The sequence below is a fragment of the Plutella xylostella genome, chromosome 15, assembly GCF_932276165.1.
Source record: "Plutella xylostella chromosome 15, ilPluXylo3.1, whole genome shotgun sequence".
Taxonomy (NCBI): Eukaryota; Metazoa; Arthropoda; class Insecta; order Lepidoptera; family Plutellidae; genus Plutella; species Plutella xylostella.
Window position 1 is genome coordinate 5,508,157 of NC_063995.1, and position 24,414 is coordinate 5,532,570.

General features: G+C 35.6%; 1 protein-coding gene and 2 long non-coding RNA genes across 3 annotated transcripts; 1 reads left to right on the forward strand and 2 right to left on the reverse strand.

Moving 5' to 3' along the window:
* The first annotated feature begins 2,666 nt into the window (after positions 1-2,666).
* LOC125489637 lies at positions 2,667-3,594 on the forward strand. The gene is made up of 2 exons (XR_007267117.1): positions 2,667-3,225; positions 3,494-3,594. It is a non-coding gene; the product is annotated as an uncharacterized LOC125489637 (long non-coding RNA).
* A 4,010-nt stretch (positions 3,595-7,604) lies between these two features.
* On the reverse strand, positions 7,605-8,478 carry LOC125489617. The gene is made up of 2 exons (XR_007267095.1): positions 7,974-8,478; positions 7,605-7,705 (listed from the first exon to the last, which is right to left on the reverse strand). It is a non-coding gene; the product is annotated as an uncharacterized LOC125489617 (long non-coding RNA).
* A 10,792-nt stretch (positions 8,479-19,270) lies between these two features.
* LOC105395629 (E3 ubiquitin-protein ligase LRSAM1) lies at positions 19,271-22,520 on the reverse strand. Its single transcript, XM_048625989.1, has 3 exons — positions 20,185-22,520; positions 20,056-20,062; positions 19,271-19,842 (listed from the first exon to the last, which is right to left on the reverse strand). The coding sequence occupies exon 1, from the start codon at positions 22,334-22,336 to the stop codon at positions 20,213-20,215; it is 2,124 nt and encodes a 707-aa protein (XP_048481946.1). The 5' UTR covers positions 22,337-22,520; the 3' UTR covers positions 19,271-19,842; positions 20,056-20,062; positions 20,185-20,212.
* Between the last annotated feature and the right edge of the window lie 1,894 nt (positions 22,521-24,414).

Genomic DNA, 24,414 nt, shown 5'->3' on the forward strand with positions numbered 1-24,414 from the left:
TAGAGCAAAAAATACGAGCTTTATAGGTTTATCAGTGAGTCAGCGACGCTCCCGTGGCACAGACGGAACGTCGATAGTAAAATACCACCCTGTATAGATTACCCAGTATTAAATTCATGTAAAAAGTGAGTTAAATTTGTGGATGTGAAGTACATTATGTTTATGATGTGGAGGATAATTCTAGTCAACCTTTAGGTCGCCATTTTCATGATTGTTTCATGGTTGCTTTATTTTACATCACACATATCATTAGTAAAGTATAAGGCAGATAAATCTGACCCCTCTCAGAAGCATTGTTACTATGAGAGGGGGGTCAGGTTTCTCTGCACATGACCGTACCTGGGTGAATATTTGAAAACGAGTGTTTTTGCCTCATTTACCTGGCATTTTTCAAAATTGAACTCTAGCCCTTTTGCTGTAAACTCGTGCTTAGGGGAATCGAAGATTACCTATATAATGTGATTTGCCTCATGTTTTGACGAGTAGTTTGTGAGATACGGTAAGTGAATTAATGAGCCTGCCAAACGAATGAGGAAAGGAATAAGCCAGAACAATGAGAACATGCAGACATATAAATTAGGCTCGGCCAGATCAATTATAAATTATTCATTACCTCGTAATAAATAAAGTCTAATTCAAAAAATAATTATTCAATCAAGTTAAGTAAAAAATGTTTTTAAACATAAAATCAAATACAGATCTTCTAACATTATTTTAAACACAACCAGCATTTTTTAAAATAAATCAGTCAGGATAATTAAAAATAATATGAGATAGTTAGGTAACATGCTCTTAAAAATAACACAATATTTAATAGTTTCGAGGTAAATTAAATTCTTTACAATACTCAGTCTTTTAACACAAACTCAACGTCACTCAATCAAATTTAATCTTCTCAACCCATTGGAAATTAAAAACAAATGTAATACTCGAAGAATCTAAAGCGAAGAAGGTAAGTGATTATCTATCAACATTGAGTACGACCGAGTCCGCGTTGTTCTATGTCTATCAATCTAAAACAGTCTCTTAAATATACAAGGTGTTGCAAAAAGGGTATACTAAGCCGAAACCTACATGTGCAGCATGGTATAATAATAATAATAAATCATTTATTTCAGACCAAAATACATAGTATATCTAAGCCCGAAACTGTAATCAGAATTTCAAAATTCGTGAAAAAAATTATTAATTTTTCATAAAAACTTTGTTGGTCACGTGACTTTTACTATGGAAGAAAAAATATTTTTTTCGCGAATTTCCAAATTCTGATTTCAGTTTCGGGCTTAGATATACCATGCTGCACATGTAGGTTTCGGCTTAGTATACCAATTTTGCAACACCCTGTATTTATTTCTTGGTAACAGCATGTCCAAATGCTGTTACCAAGAAATAAATATATTTAAGAGACTGTTATTGTAAGCAGCATGTTAATATAAAAAATAGCAAACATGGGAATGTACGAATAGGAACTTTCATTGGTCTTAACAAAATAAATAACAATCTTCAGAGATGAGAAAGTGCAGGGATGACGACAGGGATTCACGATGCAGAAACATTATGTAAAAATATTTAAATCATGGTCAGAGTCATCGTCATCAAGCCAATAAGATTTTATGTTTTGGAGGTCAACACTAACATGGTCTTCCCCGATATCATAATTTTCCGTGAGATTTCCTGTGTTTATGATCTAGATTTATGAGTATAATATGAGGAGACATAGACTACACAATCATAATGTGTTTGTTATTTTTATGAACAGATTTTTTACTTGAATTGATTACAGGTGATATACCTATCACTTTTGAAGATGAAATTTTAATGATCAGTACGGTCAGGTGCAGAGAAACCTGACCCCCCTCTCATACTAACAATGCTCCTGAGGAGGGTCAGGTTTATCTGCCCTAACCTAAAATTTAGTTTTTTTTTAAGTGATAAAGAGTAATTATGGTTATTTCAGATATTTTTACCGTGCATTAACGAGAAAAAAGATAGCACGTATTTTCGACTCGTTTATGATATATATTTCAGAGTTGTTGTTAGGACCCGCCATTATACCTATGTACACTCACGGGCAATAAAAAGGTTCCACTGAGAAAAGCAACAAATTACTTCTAAACGGAAAAGGCTAGCTTAATGCCGTCTTCTGCAACATTGAAGTACATTTATCAGAGCATCAGGATGTTACCAACTAAAATCGGTAATATTTTGCTCAAATTTTAAATTAAATCATTGAAAAAATTGGGGTTTTTTGCTGTCGAAATTTTGTGAGTGGAACTTTTTCATTGCCCGGCAGTGTATAATTTAAAATAACTGTCATGCAATTTTTTTTTAAATTCAAAACGTACATTCTTGTAAGTAATAAGTACTTACGTAAGTACTTATTACTTTCATGCGTACGTTTTAATATGTATCGATTTGTTAAAGCATTTTAAATTGTAAAATACTCAGCACCACTACTGACTAAAGAGGCCAATAGTTGAGGCCTCATTGGCTGCAATTAGTGGTGTAAGGGTTCCACTTAGCCCTTTGGAACAGTTAATGAGAGCCCAATTGCGTGGCTCGGCCCGGCCTAGTGCGTTGCTATCATTTAACTTTACATTAGGCCTAAATACGCGGGATTTCACTACTCAGTAGAGACAATTTCACATTTATAGCTAACTGTAGGTGGGTGAATATTTGGAGCGCTAAATTTGTCAGTTTTCATCGGGAGAATATACTTATTTTTTCGAATTTTGAGGCTATATTTGTATGGTACATGTAAAATGAAATTCTCTATCAAGGCCTATTTACAGTTTTACAACGATTCATATAAAATTAAAAAAATGTATGACCAGATAACACTCAAATCCCATTTATATGGCGCGTCCAAACTCCAATTTCGTATACATTTTAGTTCATAAGTCTTACAATGTTCGCTTTGAAAACATTAAAATATAAATCCTTTATATTTCAATATATACTCGTGAAGTCCTTAATATTCATTGTCCTCTAAATATAATACAATAAAAGTTATTAAGCTTTTCAAAACGTCCGCACCATAAAAACTAATTTGTCTGGCCGTGTCTTTTCACGAACGCCACCATTGAAGGGTTGAATATTTTTGAACTTGCGTTCGAGTTCAATCAGGTCAGTCCACCGCCCGTCTGCCGGCAGAGTGCACCGTCCGCGTGCGATTTGTGACGACGATAAATTGTGATAGCAAGCAGATAATCTGGACTTTGTACGGTAAGTGTCCTAATTTATATGTCCTGCCCTACATGCTTGCTGATGATACTTCTGTTTCGTTACTTAACCACATACGTGATCACACTGTATTCTACCTTTTTCCATAACAAGGTAGATGATTAAGTTCACAATTTAATTAATAATTTATTGTTTTTATGTAAAAACTCATTTATCTGCCACTCATTTGTCTGTTTTTATCTGGTACATAATGCCAGATGAATTTGTTGATGCCAGACCAATTATAATTAAAGACTTATGTCTACGCTAGGCTGGTTTGGACACGTACTCAGGCGTACTGAAAACGTCCCAAAGGAAGCACTGACATGGCATCTCGAAGGCGGTAAACGAAGACTCGGCAGACCGCGAGTCGTACTGCTGATCGAGCTGTATCTCAAGGTAAGATATTAAAACTATAACTAATTTTATGGAAGTACTAGAACAAAACATAAAAAACATTATACTGAAAAGAGTATCTGAGTATGATGTTAATGAAAAAGACTTACTTTTTCCCCAAGCAGTAAAATGCTTCCCGGGCTGTATGAAAATGCATCAAATTATTTGGAACAAGAATTCTGATGTACTGGCTGTCAGAAAACAGAGTTGCACACAAAAGGAATGTCTGTACACACCAGTAATGTGTAAGCATAATAAGCATCTTGGATACTATCGCATGGATACCACTAAACAGAAAGAAGTTGATGTAACGCCATTAAGTGAAGCACGAAATGTAGAAGTGGGAGCATCTTTTTGGACAGGGAAAGTGCAAAATAGAAAACTAGACGAAGAGAATAAAACAACTAAAAAAACCGAGGTATTATGAAAGAACGAACAATCACGAAAGTTGATGCTAATACCCTACAAATAATCAGAGGTCGATGGAATGTACTCAGAAATATGCGATTACCATATGGAAAAAACAAAAATTCATCCACGACAGAAACAATAGAAGCGCAAAGTGCAAAAACCACAGGAAATCTCACGGAAAATTATGATATCGGGGAAGACCATGTTAGTGTTGACCTCCAAAACATAAAATCTTATTGGCTTGATGACGATGACTCTGACCATGATTTAAATATTTTTACATAATGTTTCTGCATCGTGAATCCCTGTCGTCATCCCTGCACTTTCTCATCTCTGAAGATTGTTATTTATTTTGTTAAGACCAATGAAAGTTCCTATTCGTACATTCCCATGTTTGCTATTTTTTATATTAACATGCTGCTTACAATAACAGTCTCTTAAATATATTTATTTCTTGGTAACAGCATTTGGACATGCTGTTACCAAGAAATAAATACAGGGTGTTGCAAAATTGGTATACTAAGCCGAAACCTACATGTGCAGCATGGTATATCTAAGCCCGAAACTGAAATCAGAATTTCAAAATTCGTGAAAAAAATTATTAATTTTTCATAAAAACTTTGTTGGTCACGTGACTTTTACTATGGAAGAAAAAATATTTTTTTCGCGAATTTCCAAATTCTGATTTCAGTTTCGGGCTTAGATATACCATGCTGCACATGTAGGTTTCGGCTTAGTATACCAATTTTGCAACACCCTGTATTTATTTCTTGGTAACAGCATGTCCAAATGCTGTTACCAAGAAATAAATATATTTAAGAGACTGTTATTGTAAGCAGCATGTTAATATAAAAAATAGCAAACATGGGAATGTACGAATAGGAACTTTCATTGGTCTTAACAAAATAAATAACAATCTTCAGAGATGAGAAAGTGCAGGGATGACGACAGGGATTCACGATGCAGAAACATTATGTAAAAATATTTAAATCATGGTCAGAGTCATCGTCATCAAGCCAATAAGATTTTATGTTTTGGAGGTCAACACTAACATGGTCTTCCCCGATATCATAATTTTCCGTGAGATTTCCTGTGGTTTTTGCACTTTGCGCTTCTATTGTTTCTGTCGTGGATGAATTTTTGTTTTTTCCATATGGTAATCGCATATTTCTGAGTACATTCCATCGACCTCTGATTATTTGTAGGGTATTAGCATCAACTTTCGTGATTGTTCGTTCTTTCATAATACCTCGGTTTTTTTAGTTGTTTTATTCTCTTCGTCTAGTTTTCTATTTTGCACTTTCCCTGTCCAAAAAGATGCTCCCACTTCTACATTTCGTGCTTCACTTAATGGCGTTACATCAACTTCTTTCTGTTTAGTGGTATAATAATAATAATAATTTAATAATAATAATAATTTATTTGCCAATATTTGGGTTACAATTAAATTAGTAAGATATATTAGATACGTTACAAGTTGGCTATTTCAATTTATAGGTGACATAAAAGGTGACAGCCATTGCCTATAATAGGAATAGACCTGTGCTATAGACACTGGCTTCCACTCCCCAGGAACTAGCAGCCATATATGACTTATTATAACAGAATTGTGGTGTCTTAGGCTTAAATAGTATACACAGAAATATATTGATTATATTTAAGGTTTAAGATTAGATTTACTTAGTTACACAAGATTATTAACATTAAACAATTCATGAATTAATTAATTACATATGTTAAATAAAGCTAATGGCTCTTTATTCATGTGAATGTTTGTGTATGTGAGTGTGTGTGTATATGTGTGTGAGTGTGTGTGTGTATATATGTGTGAGTATGTGTGTGTGTGTGTGTGTGTGTGTGTGTGAGTATAGATGTATGTTAAATAGATAGAAAACTGTGTTGGAATTGGACAAATGGGTGATTTAGGTAGGTGGATGAAGAAAACACTCAGTTTTGGAGTAGTTTAGAGTTAACAACCATTTTCGTACAGTTATTTTAGCTATGTGTGTATTTAGGTGATGAATTTGAATTTCACGATGAATTCTATTATATAAGGTTGGGCCGAGGTGGCAGAAAAAGTTATGTAAAAATGTTGTCTTAAAAACTTTTCGTGTCACAATTAGGTTATTGCGTCTTTTATCTGCGTCTTCATGATTGAAGGGAGAACTCTGGTGTTGTTTCATTAAAATCTGTAGAATAAATAATTGGCGAACAGTCAACACTTGGCAGTACTCATACAGTGACTCGGTAGGAAAACGAAAGCTCTTAAATGTTGCTACTTTGAGAACTGCGCGCTGAGCTCGCTCAAGAGGTAGGAGGTGCGTCTTGTACGTGCCACCCCAGACATTAATGCAGTATGTTATAAGGGACTGACAGAGGGCAAAGTAAACCATCTTCATGGTGTTTGAATCAGCAACATGTCGCAGTTTTTTGAAAATAAACATCAGTTTTCTAATTCTATTTGCTAAAAGGTTAATATGAGGACGGAATGTGAGATTGCGATCAATGATAATACCTAGATATTTTATAGTATGTACAATTTCAATTGATGGACAGGAGCAGGTGAGGTGAGGAAATTTACAGGAATGAGCGACGAGTGAATATGTGTGTGTTGGAGGAAGTGATGAGTTCCTAATTGCAAAAATCATGTGTTTCGTTTTGTCGGTGTTGAGGGTAAGGTAGTTGTTGTTTAGCCATTAGATTACAGTGTTTAAACCAATTTGTGCGGATTTGTATACATCTTCCCATGTGCTTCCAACAAAGGATAGAACTGTATCGTCAGCAAATGATATCAGTTTGCAGTTTTCCAATTTTAAATTGCACATATCATTGATGAACACAAGAAAGAGTGTGGGACCTAAGATACTCCCTTGTGGGACACCATACTCGATCGACATTTCAGAACTCTTGGAACCATCTACAACAACCTGCTGAGTTCTATTTGTGAGGTAGCTTTTGAAAAGGGCGAGTGGGAGACCTCTTACTCCCAACCTTTCCAGTCTGTTTAAGAGGATGGGGATCGAGACCGTGTCAAACGCCTTTGACAAATCTAGAAAAACAGATAGGCACTTCTTTCTTTCATCAAGATTGGTGACGATATGGTCCACAAGCTCATGGACAGCGTGAGATGTGGACTTACCATTTCGAAAACCGTATTGAAATTGTGACAGTAGGCCTTTGTCCTCGAGATAGTACATAAGTCTATTGTTTATCAAACGTTCTATAATTTTTGAAAGTGCTGGAAGAACAGATATTGGTCTGTAGTGGTATCCATGCGATAGTATCCAAGATGCTTATTATGCTTACACATTACTGGTGTGTACAGACATTCCTTTTGTGTGCAACTCTGTTTTCTGACAGCCAGTACATCAGAATTCTTGTTCCAAATAATTTGATGCATTTTCATACAGCCCGGGAAGCATTTTACTGCTTGGGGAAAAAGTAAGTCTTTTTCATTAACATCATACTCAGATACTCTTTTCAGTATAATGTTTTTTATGTTTTGTTCTAGTACTTCCATAAAATTAGTTATAGTTTTAATATCTTACCTTGAGATACAGCTCGATCAGCAGTACGACTCGCGGTCTGCCGAGTCTTCGTTTACCGCCTTCGAGATGCCATGTCAGTGCTTCCTTTGGGACGTTTTCAGTACGCCTGAGTACGTGTCCAAACCAGCCTAGCGTAGACATAAGTCTTTAATTATAATTGGTCTGGCATCAACAAATTCATCTGGCATTATGTACCAGATAAAAACAGACAAATGAGTGGCAGATAAATGAGTTTTTACATAAAAACAATAAATTATTAATTAAATTGTGAACTTAATCATCTACCTTGTTATGGAAAAAGGTAGAATACAGTGTGATCACGTATGTGGTTAAGTAACGAAACAGAAGTATCATCAGCAAGCATGTAGGGCAGGACATATAAATTAGGACACTTACCGTACAAAGTCCAGATTATCTGCTTGCTATCACAATTTATCGTCGTCACAAATCGCACGCGGACGGTGCACTCTGCCGGCAGACGGGCGGTGGACTGACCTGATTGAACTCGAACGCAAGTTCAAAAATATTCAACCCTTCAATGGTGGCGTTCGTGAAAAGACACGGCCAGACAAATTAGTTTTTATGGTGCGGACGTTTTGAAAAGCTTAATAACTTTTATTGTATTATATTTAGAGGACAATGAATATTAAGGACTTCACGAGTATATATTGAAATATAAAGGATTTATATTTTAATGTTTTCAAAGCGAACATTGTAAGACTTATGAACTAAAATGTATACGAAATTGGAGTTTGGACGCGCCATATAAATGGGATTTGAGTGTTATCTGGTCATACATTTTTTTAATTTTATATGAATCGTTGTAAAACTGTAAATAGGCCTTGATAGAGAATTTCATTTTACATGTACCATACAAATATAGCCTCAAAATTCGAAAAAATAAGTATATTCTCCCGATGAAAACTGACAAATTTAGCGCTCCAAATATTCACCCACCTACAGTTAGCTATAAATGTGAAATTGTCTCTACTGAGTAGTGAAATCCCGCGTATTTAGGCCTAATGTAAAGTTAAATGATAGCAACGCACTAGGCCGGGCCGAGCCACGCAATTGGGCTCTCATTAACTGTTCCAAAGGGCTAAGTGGAACCCTTACACCACTAATTGCAGCCAATGAGGCCTCAACTATTGGCCTCTTTAGTCAGTAGTGGTGCTGAGTATTTTACAATTTAAAATGCTTTAACAAATCGATACATATTAAAACGTACGCATGAAAGTAATAAGTACTTACGTAAGTACTTATTACTTACAAAAATGTACGTTTTGCATTTAAAAAAAAATTGCATGACAGTTATTTTAAATTATACACTGCCGGGCAATGAAAAAGTTCCACTCACAAAATTTCGACAGCAAAAAACCCCAATTTTTTCAATGATTTAATTTAAAATTTGAGCAAAATATTACCGATTTTAGTTGGTAACATCCTGATGCTCTGATAAATGTACTTCAATGTTGCAGAAGACGGCATTAAGCTAGCCTTTTCCGTTTAGAAGTAATTTGTTGCTTTTCTCAGTGGAACCTTTTTATTGCCCGTGAGTGTACATAGGTATAATGGCGGGTCCTAACAACAACTCTGAAATATATATCATAAACGAGTCGAAAATACGTGCTATCTTTTTTCTCGTTAATGCATGGTAAAAATATCTGAAATAACCATAATTACTCTTTATCACTTAAAAAAAAACTAAATTTTAGGTTAGGGCAGATAAACCTGACCCTCCTCAGGAGCATTGTTAGTATGAGAGGGGGGTCAGGTTTCTCTGCACCTGACCGTACTGATCATTAAAATTTCATCTTCAAAAGTGATAGGTATATCACCTGTAATCAATTCAAGTAAAAAATCTGTTCATAAAAATAACAAACACATTATGATTGTGTAGTCTATGTCTCCTCATATTATACTCATAAATCTAGATCATAAAAATAACAAAAATAAAAAACACATTATGATTGTGATTGTATAAAAATAACAAACACATTATGATTGTGTAGTCTATGTCTCCTCATATTATTCTCATAAATCTAGAGTGTGCCATTTAATTAATCTTTGGTTTCTTTCCTGGGTCGAGTTACAAGAGATGGATGAAGGCTTCAGCGGGTAAAGTAGTGCTGTATTGTATAGCCACAACAATAGCGTCATGTTAGATTATGTTCTCTCTTGCTGAAAAATATTTACTGAACTTATACTCCATAAACAATTTTTTTTGCTACGTAATCTTTAAAAAGATATTTCATTGCAGATTTTTTTCGACTGAACTATTCATTTACTGACAGGGAAAATAAGATTACTTACTGTTCTTCGGAGCACTCGGTACTCAAGTTAATTTCTTATGCGAATATTTAATGTTCACATTGTACTTAGTATGTTATGTACTTACTTCAGTAGTGGTCAATTTATTTAAAAGTTGGCACAATCTAGCTGTCGCAAACGATGGAAATCATCTCAAATCGGTGTAATGTTTCTTCAAAACTGCGTGACAGATAGCGTCCCAGCCAGCCCCCTTACTAATAGCAGCTAAAAAGTATAAAAGTTTCTTCGTTCGTAGTCGTTGCCGAGATATTTTGTGAGATGGCAAGTAATTGATATCAATTAAGGTCCGCCGGCGGCGTCGTGGTCGCTGCAATAGACTATCTCGGCTAAGGAATAGTCTGCAAACCTCATTCCCCCCTCTCCGCGAGATAAATTGTTTTCGTTAACTTTGCAAATCTACGCGAAGATGAGAATCTTCTATATTTATGCAGCGTTAATATAAAATCTCATCGCCGAATTAATTACAGTCTATGCATGATTAATATTTCTTTGCCAAACATGCTTCATTTGTTTTACTTTCTTATAAAATAAGATTATTACTTATTCAGTGTCACCAAAGACGTTTATTATACCTAGAGTTAGTTACCGCTCTTAACTAATTCTGAAAAATGTTTTAAGTAGGTTAGGTACTTCTCCTCAAAGTCGGAATATTAAAAGTAAGGTCCTGAAGTTGACATTAAGCCGCTGGACTTTGCCTGAGTTTATAATATTTGAGTGAGGACCTGCGCTGCGGCGCTCTGAATATGGAGTGGCAGTTAAGAGTTTTAAACGCTACCGCCAGCGGGCCGCGCCTTGATCTATGGAGTGGAACTTTTCAAATTCTCTTTAATTTTTCAATAGGTACCTACGAAGAAGAGTTGTTAACAAGTAATGGTTTGATGCTAAAAATCTGTTGTTTATTAGGTTGTAGATAATATTTTAGGTATTAATACTGCATTACCCTTTTTGATGGCTAAAAACACACACTTAACTTTACATCTTGTACCAATCATTTACCCGTATTCACTTTATATGCAATGTGTTATTGGAAGTAACTATACTTGTACAACATGTAACATATAAAGTCATTCACATAATTGTATGTTAATCTATACATAAGTTAATATTGTATTGAGGCTCGCAACGGCTTGTAGCTTTAAAATGATATGCAAGGTGATAAGATGACGATCGACCACTACATTTATGAACCTAAGAAGACTTTTTGCTCATAAAACATCTGCAACCCTAGGCTGAAAAGTCTGCTAAGCCACAAAATCTCAAAGGTCTATTACGGTAGCTTAATGCGGGATTTCTATGTGAATCGCTATCAACTTGGGTACGTAAAATGCGAAAAATGGCCCAATGGCTTAATTTAAATTCAAATGAAGGAAAGTTAAGGCTGCGAAGGCCCGCGGCGCTCCTCGCCCGGCGCCGCGACTCATTAGCCGCCGGAGCCTCGGAGTGGGGATCCGGTCCACTAACGCCGCGGCCGCCCGCCCAAGTATCCACTTCCGCAAATGTATGTGTCACGCAGTTTAGCCAAGGACATAGTGAAGTAGGTACTAAACGCTTTTTGAAGTCCGACTGTCCGACAAATGCTTTCTTTCTTTTTCATTCAGTTTGGTCTAAATAACCTCCAATATTTATTTATTTGCAAAATCAGCATTGTCGGACATCACCTTATTACGCAATTCGCAGCCTCTTTGAAAACAGGAATGCGTAATTTGCAAAATGCAATATCTCCCCTCTATACCAATTCAATGCAGCGGAACTGTACAAGTATTCCTGTATTCAGAGAGTCGAGTAACAAGACAAATGCCTTCCTTTGTGCCGGCCAGCCTCGCCGCCAATTGAGACCAACTTGTGCAACTCGAACTGAATAATTTGCGTACCTAGGTAGGTACGATACAATACCATAGGTAATATAGCCTACCAGTAGGTTTACAATAGCTCGTAACCTACTTTCCTTTACATTACATACAAATAAGTATATAGGTACATAATAAGTACCTATTACTGATATGAATGTATTGGGATAATAATAACATTCATTATAGATAGGAATATTAAAAGCAAACTTATTTAAACTGATTGTTATTTTTAGCAATGCATAAATTCTGCTACGATAATTTGCTACGACACGACACCTACGTGAAGATAGCGGTAAAAGTAAATTTTTATAAGAGCGAATATGTTTTCATGATTATGAAGAAATAAGTCATTTCAGCAGTATACTGTTATCACTACATGCTAGGGAATGCTGCAATGAACCTATATACATATGACGGCTACGACTATGGGCTACGAGACTGTGCTACGAGTCTATGCTACGACACTCAATAGCCCGACAGATCTGCCTGTTGTGTGTTACCAAACTGTTACAAAAAAGCCCAGATATACCTTACCTGTCAGTTATGCCTTTTTTGTAACTTAGGGCTGATTTTTCAATAGTCAGATAAGTGTTATCGGAGGAATAAAATTGTAGCTATCGCACCTGAATGTTTGTATTAGACAGTTATAGCAGTTCTTCAGATAACACTTATCTGACCATTGAAAAATCAGCCCTTAGGCGGCCCCTAGACGATCAATTATATTGCGCAATATTGTCAATTGTGCAATATAATTCATTGTCTAGGGCTAATATTGAATATTGCGCAAACGTCATTTGGATTAAAAACTTATTGCACAATAAATATATTGCACAACATTATTGTATGTCTAGGGTCCGCCTTATAAGACCAGTTTTACCCGCCAGGTAAATCTGTCAGGCAGATCTATCGGGCAGAATATAATGTATGTTATTAAAATTATTGTATCTTATATGTTTCTACAATATTAGATTTCCTAGGCACAGTGAAAGGAAATCGTGAATCGTCCAACTTGAGGCCATTAGGTAAGTAATAAGTACCTAATTTTGTTCACGGATTCACTCTGACTTTGGCACATAATGGTTCAAAACCAAGGACCTCCTTGAGGGCGAGGGCAATTTACAATCCGTGATCCCCCATACTAATGAGGCTGAAATAGCTTCAAGCAGTGCGTTTAATTGCCTACAAGGACATAACAAACATCTTCCCTTTAGTTATACCTGAAAAGGGATTATACAGGTCGATTTTCGGATTTGAAGAGCATATCTGCTGATGAAATTGCTTTCTAGGTAACAGATTTTTTCTTTACGGGGACTGAAACTGGGACGGTAGGTGTTGCTTATTAAACTGGGCTTTGCCTGTCATATTTGCATAACAAAAAACGAAAAACGTTACCGACTCATTGCATAGGTCGCCTCTATAATAGAATAATGTAAGAAATCAGGTACAATGTACTACAAACAGACCATAAGCATTTGCTATAAATAAATAAACATGGTGTATACCTCCCACAAATTCAATTGCCTCTGTTATGGACGTAAACCACTGCCAGAATGGCTTGATTGACATTTGTATTATGTATAGCCGGCGCAGTCGGGGGGATAAACGTTGTTTGTGAACCGTCCTCTGTGTAATGAACTCACAACCAAACCAACGTAATAGAAACGTGACGGACAGTCTATTATGTATTATACCAACTGGCAATCTTAGTAGGCACCTACTACGTGGCAATGTAAATTAACCAACTACCTACCTAAGTATAACTAACTAACTAAGCTACATATTAGTATTTAACCTAGTCAACAAGGCATTATCAACCGATTTACCCCAATCAAAGACAAGCATTATTAAGTTTTTATTTAAAATCCTCTACTAGGTATCGAAGTAGATTTTTTTTTCTACTTAGATACCTAGTGGGGGAAGTTTTAAATCAATACCTACTTAATAATGCTTGACTTTCATATAATAGTGTTTGCCGGCACTGCGATTTCACTAGTGCATCGTCACCTAAAGTCACGTTTCACTAGATGTAAATAAATATATAAATCAACACACACATCGTGTCAAGGTGTAGGGCCAACTTTACTGCCACCACCACAAAATCGATCTGTATTTTGAGATAACATGTTTATGTGTACCTACCTACCTACCTACATTGACTAAATTTATTAGAAAATTGGCTTCATTTCTCTGAGCAGAATGAGGGTTGACATGAAAGGCGTCCCTGTAATTTTCATTTGGCAGTAAAGTTCGTTATTACAGGCTTGGCAAGCTACAATCCTCTTGTTCTATCAGAACATTAAGAGCCAACGCAGGTGCCGCTAATGTTCTTACCAAACGATTTCTGGTGCAATATAGCCAAGCCTAAATTTAATAAAAACAACTTTGCTACCTAATTACGTCGTATAGCCTACTACATAGCTTAGTTGGTTCTATTTAACGAGAAAAGGAGGGATGTTATAAGTTTAACGTGTCTGTCTGAGGTAGCGTGACTCCTAAACGGCTGTGCCGACTTTAATGCGACTTTAACTGTACTACCACAAAAAACTTTAAACACTGTTTAACAAGTGTTGAAAACGAAAATTGACAGATTTTGTTGGCGTTTGACAGCTCTAAACACCTGTTAAATACTGTCTAAGTTTTTGTGGTAAGGCCTTAAGTGTTTTTAACTTCCTGACCGCGTAGTATATCCTATGGCTCATGGCTACCTATCTCGAAATTAATGTAATATTAACTAATAAAATATTTATTCAAGTGCCGGATAGGTTTGAGAGCTCATTATAGGCTCGAATATTGCTACTTAGGTGTACTATGTAGCAAATGGCTTTAAATCACCGATTATTATGGAGTATACTGCATCGCTGCAACATATTTTCTACGGCGTTAAAAGGCGGAGGACCTCGCCTATTTTTCACGTAAGTACCAGTCTACAACGATTCCTGGCACGTACAGTCAGCTAAAGAGATAATATCTCGGTAAACATACACCAGACTGCACAGGGTGCTTGGTACCATGATACATACAATTACTATAGATCTGAGTATGTTTGCATGGATACAATTTGATTTGATTAATATATCTTCCACCTATGTAATGAGTCTTATAGGTAGTTATATAGGTTCTGGGGGTGAGTATTGATCATACTCAGATATAGTTACACACTACAGAAATTCTGTTCATGTGTACAAATAAAGAATATTTTAAGTATCTACATAAAGAAATTTCACTAAAAGTTTACATTTCTTCATTCGAATAAATGAAAGTCATCATAATTTAAATGACGATATTTTATTAATATTTTCAAATTAATAACTTACTTAACAATTTTATAAGTCAAAACAATAGTGGATATAATTATATTCTTAAAACAAGGTTCTGGTCACATATAGGATCATAGGATGTTACAAAAATGGATAGTATTTGTATTGTATACCAAGGGGATTTTTAAACAAGTACGTAGAACGAATATCCCACCTGAATTACCCTCTCTTCAACATACAATAGGTATAGTCTGTACCTGCCATTTTTCTAACATCCTATAGATATCTGTTAAAAAGTGGTCCCACGCACTTTACTTGAGTAAGTATCTTGGTGGTTTAGTGCCAAAGCAAAGTGAAACAAAGGCATAGTATAATAGGATGGTGTAGTGAAAATGGCGAATAAAAGTTTAATACAGTATATAGAATATTGATAAACATACTTATTGATTAGCCTTAGCATAAAACAGAGTACAATAGGCTTCATACGTAGCCAAACACTTGTGTACATTGGCAAACCAACAAACTGTTTATTCATTCATTAAAACATTAACGGTGTGTATATGTGAAGTAAGTAGTTAGTTTTACAAGGTATAAAGTGATTTTGCAGGGTGTAAGTTTTCACACTACTTCAGTGATTTCATAGTCACACAGACAAGCGTGAAAGACTCACAATGAGCCAAAAAGTCCTATATTTAAATTTAATGGCACTTATTAAAAAAATAGAAGTACTTAGGTACTTTTGGTAATTGTGCTAGAATAAATAAAAATATTCTTTAAAAACATAATTATTCAACAAACAAACACATACATATTTCTTGGTTTAAGCTAACATAATATAGCTCTTGTCTCTGAAACATAACTACCTCCCTTATGGTTCTCCAAATCAAACTTAACATTTTGGACTTGCCGGCCAAATTAGCAAGTACTTCACAATTCACAACTTAATATCAACAAGCTCTTTAAAATAATACCTCTCGTCAAAAATAGGTACATACATATAAACACTTCATACATTTAAATGACTTTTAATTGCTTTTTTATTTTAATTTCTGAGCAATCTCTTTAGGAGTAAGTAAGAAATGTAGGTATAGTTTGCGACATAGTAAAAGTATCATTGTCATATTTTGTGGTAGGACTTGCATTTTAATGGGTCTTCTGACAGCTCATTAATAAAAAATAACTAAATCATAGATGGCGCTACTAAATCTTTCACGTTATCTATGATTAAATTATTTTTTATCCTGCGACGGAAAAAGAGGGGTGTTAAGTATAAGTTTAACGTGTCTGTGAATCTGTCTGTCAGAAAACCTGCCATTGTCTTTGATAACAGTAGGTGCTTATGCAATACATATTAAAATAAACACAATGAGTACCTAATAGTACCTATCTTTTATAATTATTATAAATCACTCCTATTGGAAATTTCACAGCCTAGATAGGTACTTACATAACATATTTTTAAGAAGATAAGAGGGTTAATTATAATTAGAATAGGTAATAATTATTAGATACAGATTTGAAGGCACACTCTTCATGATTGACATTATGCTTTCGTGTCTCACTACAAAAACTATGCATCTGTCCGACACTGAACTCTAACGGCGAAAGTGGGAACTAAACTAACTACCGGCTTGTTCGCCCGCTGGCGTCGTGAACTTAGTGCCAATTTCACCATAGTGGGTTAGAGCATAACCAGGGATTATTGCTTGACTTTTGACACATATGTCAAGAATCTAATATGGAGATGACATATAATTGATCAACCTTTACGATCTAACCGACTAAGGAGAAATTGAAACTTAGTCTGTGTCAGATTGTATGATTAAGTAGTTAAGTTCCATCTCTTGCTGTAAGACTTTTGTGGTGGCGCGGGCTCTATACTTAAACACCCGTTGAACCTGGCCATGGTGGTACCTACATACATATTTTGAGTAATGCTACTTTCATAATTACAAATTTTGTATGTACAGCTATAATATTTTCCCCATGGAAATGCCAGGATTAAAATCAGCATATTCATACATTATAATGGAAATTCATGTAATTTTTTGTAATGATTTAGAACTGTGTTCTGTGTAGGTACCTAAAATTATACATTCAATACCACTCCACCTAACAGTTTCAAGATTGATCATAAAGATACTGTGTAGTTGTTACATAGTACCTATCTCTATGGACATAAGTAGGTATTTTTATCTTTACTTAAGCCGTTGATACATGACATATCATACCTACCTTCATCCAAGAGAAACATTCCATAGTGGCGAAGACCATTACCCCCTTATTATAAACAAAGTACAGGGTGGGCCAGTGAAAAGTTTAAATTTTAAAAATTCACAGAAAAAAAACTATAAGAAATATTTCAAAAAATCTTTTTTTAATACATATAACATCAGAAGTCGGGAATTTTTTTTTAAATAATAATAGTGTTCATATGATTACCGTCGCGACTTCGGCATTCTTCCAGACGAGAATGGAAATTTGTCAACTCTTTTGCATATTGTTGGTATTGCCACCATCTCTTCCCTAATCTTTGCTTTTAATTGACAACATTTCAAATAAAATGCTCACCGATTTTATTTTATTTTCGACGAGATATCACAAATTTAGATGACCCATATTTTTTTATTTCTTAATATTTCTATGTTTTAATATATTTTTTTAATTTCAAAGTTCAAAATATTTATAGTATGAGTGACGTCACGTTGAGGCTTTGGATAAAAATATTTTCGTTGCCTGCCTAACCTAAAAAAAAAAAGTTCGATGAAAAAAACTTGACATGAACAAGGACCAATCAACTTCAACTTCAACTTTATTTTGTGGCAAGGACCAATCACGAAATTTCGTCATTGACAAGGACACATAAAAGTGACAGACATTTGAGTGATGTTTGTCATTGTCAATGTGACATAACATGTTTTTTTTTTGTTTATGTTTTAGAAGTAAAAGCGCGTTTAATTATTATGCCACATCGTGATGTCACGAATGATAATTTAGATTTTTATGTTTTTCTCTGAAATAAATGAATAGAAAAATCGGAAACATTTTTTTTGTGAATATTAGAGCCATATCTCTAAATGGTTTTCGAATTTCAACTGTATAAAATTTTGAAATGTTGTCAATTCACGCAGTGTCCATGGTTTATGGATGTACACACGGTGCTTCAGGTATCCCCATAGAAAAAAAACTACTGGGACAGGTCAGAGCTCCTGGGTGGCCAGGATATCGCCTCTCCGTGAAATCATCTTTTCCGGGAAAAATTCTAGAACTACCGGCATGGACTCAATTGACGTGTAACAAGTGGTTTCGTCTTGCTGGAACCACGTTATTGAATTGTAACCTCAAAGGAGAATGGCAATTTCTCTATGGCGCCATGACCCAGAGCGGCCATTGATGAAACATACACTGATGTGTAGTCCGTGACTACAGCATATACTGGTATTAATTTTATTATTATGAGGCATGGGAGAACAAAGATATAGGTGCTGAAAGATCAAGTCTTTCTACTGTACTAGATGTTACCCTCGAGCTAAAAATTGATTTTAAAAGGGTTCCCGTGGGAATTCCTGGATAAAAAGTATTTTATGTTACTTCGGGATAACTGGAACTTGAATTGAATGAAATAATTTTTGAAATTGGTCTCTTTATAAAAATTGGTTTCTGAGTGTGAAATGTGCAAAAATAATTATGATATTATTTGCATAAATAAAATCATGTAATACATTTTGTGATGCGCTATGTATTGGGAATTCCACGATTTAGATTATAAAACTTATTTGTGCGTGTACCATTCATCAAAATCTTATTTAACGAAAAAAAAACTTTAATTAATTTACTTTTGAACCCTAATATCTCAAGAACCCCATGGTTTAGATTTTTAAAAATATTTTTTCCTGATAATAGACATTTTTATCAATAACTTAAAAAGGTTTGGTTAGTGGCTGCTAACTTATGCAAAGCGGGTCAGGTTTCGCCATTCTTCTTTAAGCTTAGGGGACAGAAACACTCGTAACACTTGCTATGGCAATACCGAGGTCTCTATGCAACAAAATTTCCATTCTCGTTTGGATGAATGCCGAAGTTGCGACGGTGGTCTTATGAACAATATATTTTTTTTTTATCCCGACTTCTGACGTTATATTAAAAAAAAATGTTTTGAAATATTTCTTATAGTTTTTCTTCTGAGAATTTTTTTAATTTAAACTTTTCACTGGCCCACCCTGTATAACTTAATAACTGAAAATAAATAAATTTATGGATATTTTATGACTAGTTTTATAATATTTGTGTTAGTGTGGATATAATATTATCAATCAATGATACATGTGTTAAACAAATACATTCCAACCATGTATATTGGTTGTCCTTAAAATATTTAAAGCTTATAATTAAATGCTATACATATCTCGATAATAAACTATTATTGCTTGTACGAATATGTAGAAAAGTCTAATGTACAGTCAGCAAAAGAGTAAAGTATCCACCACTTACACAATCATATAAAAAATTACGGACAAAGGTTACATGATTAGAGGAGCAATAATTTCGAATATAAATATTCTTCAACTGGTCTATCTGTTCCTAGTAACTCTTAGGGTGCAACTTTTTTCACTGTGGTGGGTGGATACATAGGTCTTATTAGGTATCTCGCGTGTTGACTGTACCTACCTATACCGAATACTGAAATAATAATCATATGAGTACTGGCTTACCTATGGTGGGTAAACTATTGTTCATAAGTAGGTAGTATATTTTAAAATCTCACATGCTGAGCTGGTCAGTGGTCATTGGTGATTGTCAGATTTCCCCTCATAAAAGCCATGTACGGTGGCCTGCGCCTAAAAGTATACAGGCGGAGTTTTTCAAATAGCGATCTCAAGCTCACATGCTGCTCAAGCACATCCACATAAACACCACTGCTACACACATCACACACAACACGTCCCCGGATTTATAACAGATGTAGCTGGTCCCTTCATAATCAGGGATCGCTATTTTAAAAACTCCGCCTGTATACTTTTAGGCGCAGGCCACCGTACGTTAAGACCTGAAAATAGAAAATTATTTTATGATTTACTTCAACCAATTAAGCCAAATAAAGAGTAAGTATATTATGACTCAACATACATAATTATAGTATTAAATTTAATTATTAAATTTGTATATTACCTGCTAAGTGAAAAAATCTGTGTAAACTTCACACAACAATTAACTTCATTTTCCTTTCTATGCTTCCTCTACACATGGGGCAAGAATCCATTTCTTTGTCTGAGCAAGGCAAGCAGCAGCACAGGTGTCCGCACGGGACAAACACCACCTCGCACCGGGCGTCCATGCATATCACACATTCAGACTCCACACTCTGACCCTCTGTGGTCGAACTATCTACCACTCCAGTCAAGCTATTCTCTGATATTTCACTTGGTAATGGAGCGCTTGGAGTCACAGTAGTATCTGACAGGCAATTGTGGTTCTCACTCTTTGCTGCAATGTATAACTGAATAGCCCTTATTATGCCATCTCTATCTACAGCCAGTGATACTCCATTTTGTTTCAGCTTAGCAGGAGTCACATGTAACAGGGATTCGTCAGAAAACAAGAATTGAAATAGAAATGGTAGGCAATGAATGACTCCTTCTTGTAACAAATAATTTGCTAGAACCGGGTCCAACACTTTTCCCATAACCAACAAAGATTTTGGGGCAGATTCTACAACCTTTTGGTAGTTTTTTAACCAAAAATCTGTGCTTGAATCTTTTTGCTCATCCATCTCTCTCATAGTTTCAAGTAATTGAGCTCTTCTCTTATGATGCTGCGCCTGGAGGTCCTCGAGCAGACTCAGCAGCTGCGTCCTCTGATACAGAAGCTCATTAAAATTGTAAGCCACATGTAGTTTTTTCTTTTCTTGTTCAATGGCAGAGAGCCTAGCTAAATTTGAAGAAATAAGTGATATTTCCTGGTTTAAACTCCAACTTCTGGCATCAACCTTCTCCACTAAAGAAGCAACAACAGCCTTCTGTACATCTTGGTCTTCCAGCAGTTGATGAATCAGAACAGTTCTGGATTGATCTTTGGTTCTGTATAATTGGTCTAGTTTTTCTGTACTTTCTAATTCTTGGGATAGTATAGTTTGCTTAAAGTTATTCAATTGATCCTCATTTCCCCTCTTAGTATTTTGCATAGAAAAGTTTTCTGTTATCAATGTTTCCATGGCTTTTAAAACATCTGCTTTTCTTACATTGTCATAGTTTTGTCTGATAATCTCAAATAGCCGGTCATGCTCGGCTTGCTCATGCTGCAGTTGTTGTTGGACCACTTCTGGCTTCAGATTCACAGATTGAAGAAAGTTCCTAACTAAACACTCTATTTCCTTTTCATCTTCTTGTATTTCACTAATAAGTCTTAATCTTTCAATATCCTTAGCTCCTTGCCATTTGGCAATCTCTGCATCTAATTCTGTTTGTTCTCGCAGCACTTGGGACAGAATCTTTTCTTTGTTTAATTTAGCTGCATCATGGAATTTCTTTTCTTGTTCCTTTAAAGCAGCTTCCTGTTGCTCCCACAGAATAGCATGATTCTTTGTAAAAGGGTCAACGAGTGCACTAGGGCTCTGCACTAAAGATTCGTCATTGCTCTCATTTGATGGTGGAATATATGGAAAACCCATTTTTTCACACATAAACCTCATGATACTTTCTGTGCCTTCAGTTATAATGCCAGGTGGTGGGAACAAATATTGGTCCGCATCAAGCTCTATGGCTGTGATGTTGCTGGCTTTACATAACTCACAAGGTAACTCCACCAGATCTTTATTTCCTGTTATTTTCAGGACTTTCAAATTTGCCAAATTACCAAGAGCTGAGCACAGCTTCTTGAGGCAGTTATTAGAAGCATCAATGATTTTCAAACATTGTAAATAACTAACACTTTCTGGGATGCTTTGTAATTGGTTATTCTGTAAATATAGCTCAGTTACATTAACCAAATATCTGATATCATTAGGCAGAAAAGATAGCTTGTTAAAACTTATATTAAAGCATTTTATCATGTACAAATCTGAAAGGCTTCCACCGTGGTCAAGGGAAGAGAGATTATTATTGTTCAAATAGAGCAATTCCTTTCTGTATACTTTACAAATAGAGTATATCCCGGACGGAACCTCCTGGAGGTTACACTTGGAGAGATCGAACACTGGTTCCGGAGACTCTTTAGCGATGTAGAGCTTCCTCTCGACTTGGGCTCGTTCATCGTTGTCGTTGTGAGAATGTCTCCCGAACAGCGACATAGTTGTGTGATCCAAGCAAGACGCCGCACAACCCATCAAATATAGTTTTTGTCAACTTAGCGTATCAACCATCTTTCGTCCACACTGCAGCTTATTTACCAGCGATAAATATGTACATTATATGGTCAAAGAACTAAAATTGCACAACAATCGCAATAATTTATAACTTTGTTGTTGTGAATTTTTGATTATTTTTGACATGACAATTTAATTATGTTACCTGTCAGTGTCAGTCTTCTGTCAGTGAAGATGCTTTCGGAACATGCTATCGTATGAATCACAAAGTAACATACATGTAACATAGCATATACTTATGAACTCGGAATAATAAATCTCTCACTTATAAACTTTTTAAAGAGTTCTACTGCCTTATGGCAATGGTACCTCGTCTTTTTAGCCTGAATATTAATAAAATAGTAAAATATACATTCATTTATAATTCTCCATCTTCGATATGTATCGAGTAACTTCTGTCATCCGCCATTATGAGTAGAACTGCTCCTCAAATTAATTTCAATTTTGTGCTAAAACCAGTGAAATATTAGTTAAAAACCACATCAAAGTGTTAAATAATACTTCAGAATCTAGTGAAAGTGTTATCTAACGAAAATACAGTGAATTAACAGTGAAATTCAACAACAAACATTGGACTTGACAATTCGAACTTTATATTAATCTACCCTCCAAAATTTTTTGTTGCAATATTGTTTTTAATAATGTTGCCAGTAAAATAATTTGAAAACTACCAATGTCCCGCTACTTGCTTGAAGTGGCTGCCCAGGCTTCTCGTCAAGTTAATGTTACTGGCTACCTTTGATTAAAATGGAATCTAAGAAGAAAAATCCCAATTACGTACAACAAGTATTCCATAAAGGCTTATTTAATGCTGCCAATCCTCCATCAACCTCGCATGGAAGTGCAATACTCAGTCCAGGTGACTTACCCTCTTGTGATACAGCCGGAGCAAAACCCCCTGCCAGCTCAGACTCTTATTCACAAGACAGTACCACCACAGAAATAGAAGATAACTTTAGCCATCCGAGTCAGTCGAATCCCGAATGGCAAAGGGTTCCCATGATGAGATCCAATAAGCGTCGCAGGACCTCCACCTCGCCGCCTGTTGACGTCAGCCCACAAATGTCAAATAGATTTGATGGCTTGCCCACGGACACACCTGAGCCATCAGAGTCAGTAAAGAAAACGTACAAACCGCCACCTTTTATTCTGTATGGGATTGAGGATGTAAACAAACTGGCCGAAACCATTGAAGAAAAACTAAATCCTACAGATTATAGCTTCAAGATTATCACAAAAAATCAACTAAGAGTCAACTGTGTAAACACTGAATCCTACAAAATTCTAGTCTCCCTGATTAGAGAAAAGGGCCTAATTGGTCATACCTTCACCCACAAAGATGAAAAATGCTGCAGGATTGTGATTAAAAACCTTCACCACACAACTCCACATGAAGAGATTATTAAGGAAATAGCAAAATCTGGAAACTTAGTAGTTGGAGAAGTGATAAATGCCCGTTATGGTCCGGAAAAAAAGCCAACTTCGACTTTCTTTGTTAACTTAGAACCAGGACCTAACAACAAAAAAGCTAAAGAAATTAAGTACATATTTCATACTGCAGTAATCATTGAAGATCCCAAAAAACGCCAAACCGTTGTCCAGTGCACTCGCTGCCAACAATACGGTCATACAAAAAACAATTGCACCAGACCCTTCCGGTGTGTGAAATGTGCCCTCCCACACAAAACAAGTGACTGTCCTAAGAAGGATCGTAACAGCCCTGCTAAATGCGCCCTTTGTCTTGGCAGTCATCCAGCCAACTACAGAGGCTACAATGTGTACCAGGAAATAAAGAAACGCAAACTAGAGAAAACTAGAAGTCCATTTGTTGCTAAAGCCAACAATAAAACTGAAACTCAGAGTAATGAAACCAAGGAAAAAGCTACGGCTGGTCCAAGGACTTTCAGTAGACAATCCAGCACAGAAAAGCCACTATCTTATGCAGATATGCTGAAAAACCAGCCCCAAGCCAACCCTCAACACCCCTCAATTGAACAGCTCCTTTACAAACAATCTGAGAAAATTGACTCTCTCTATAG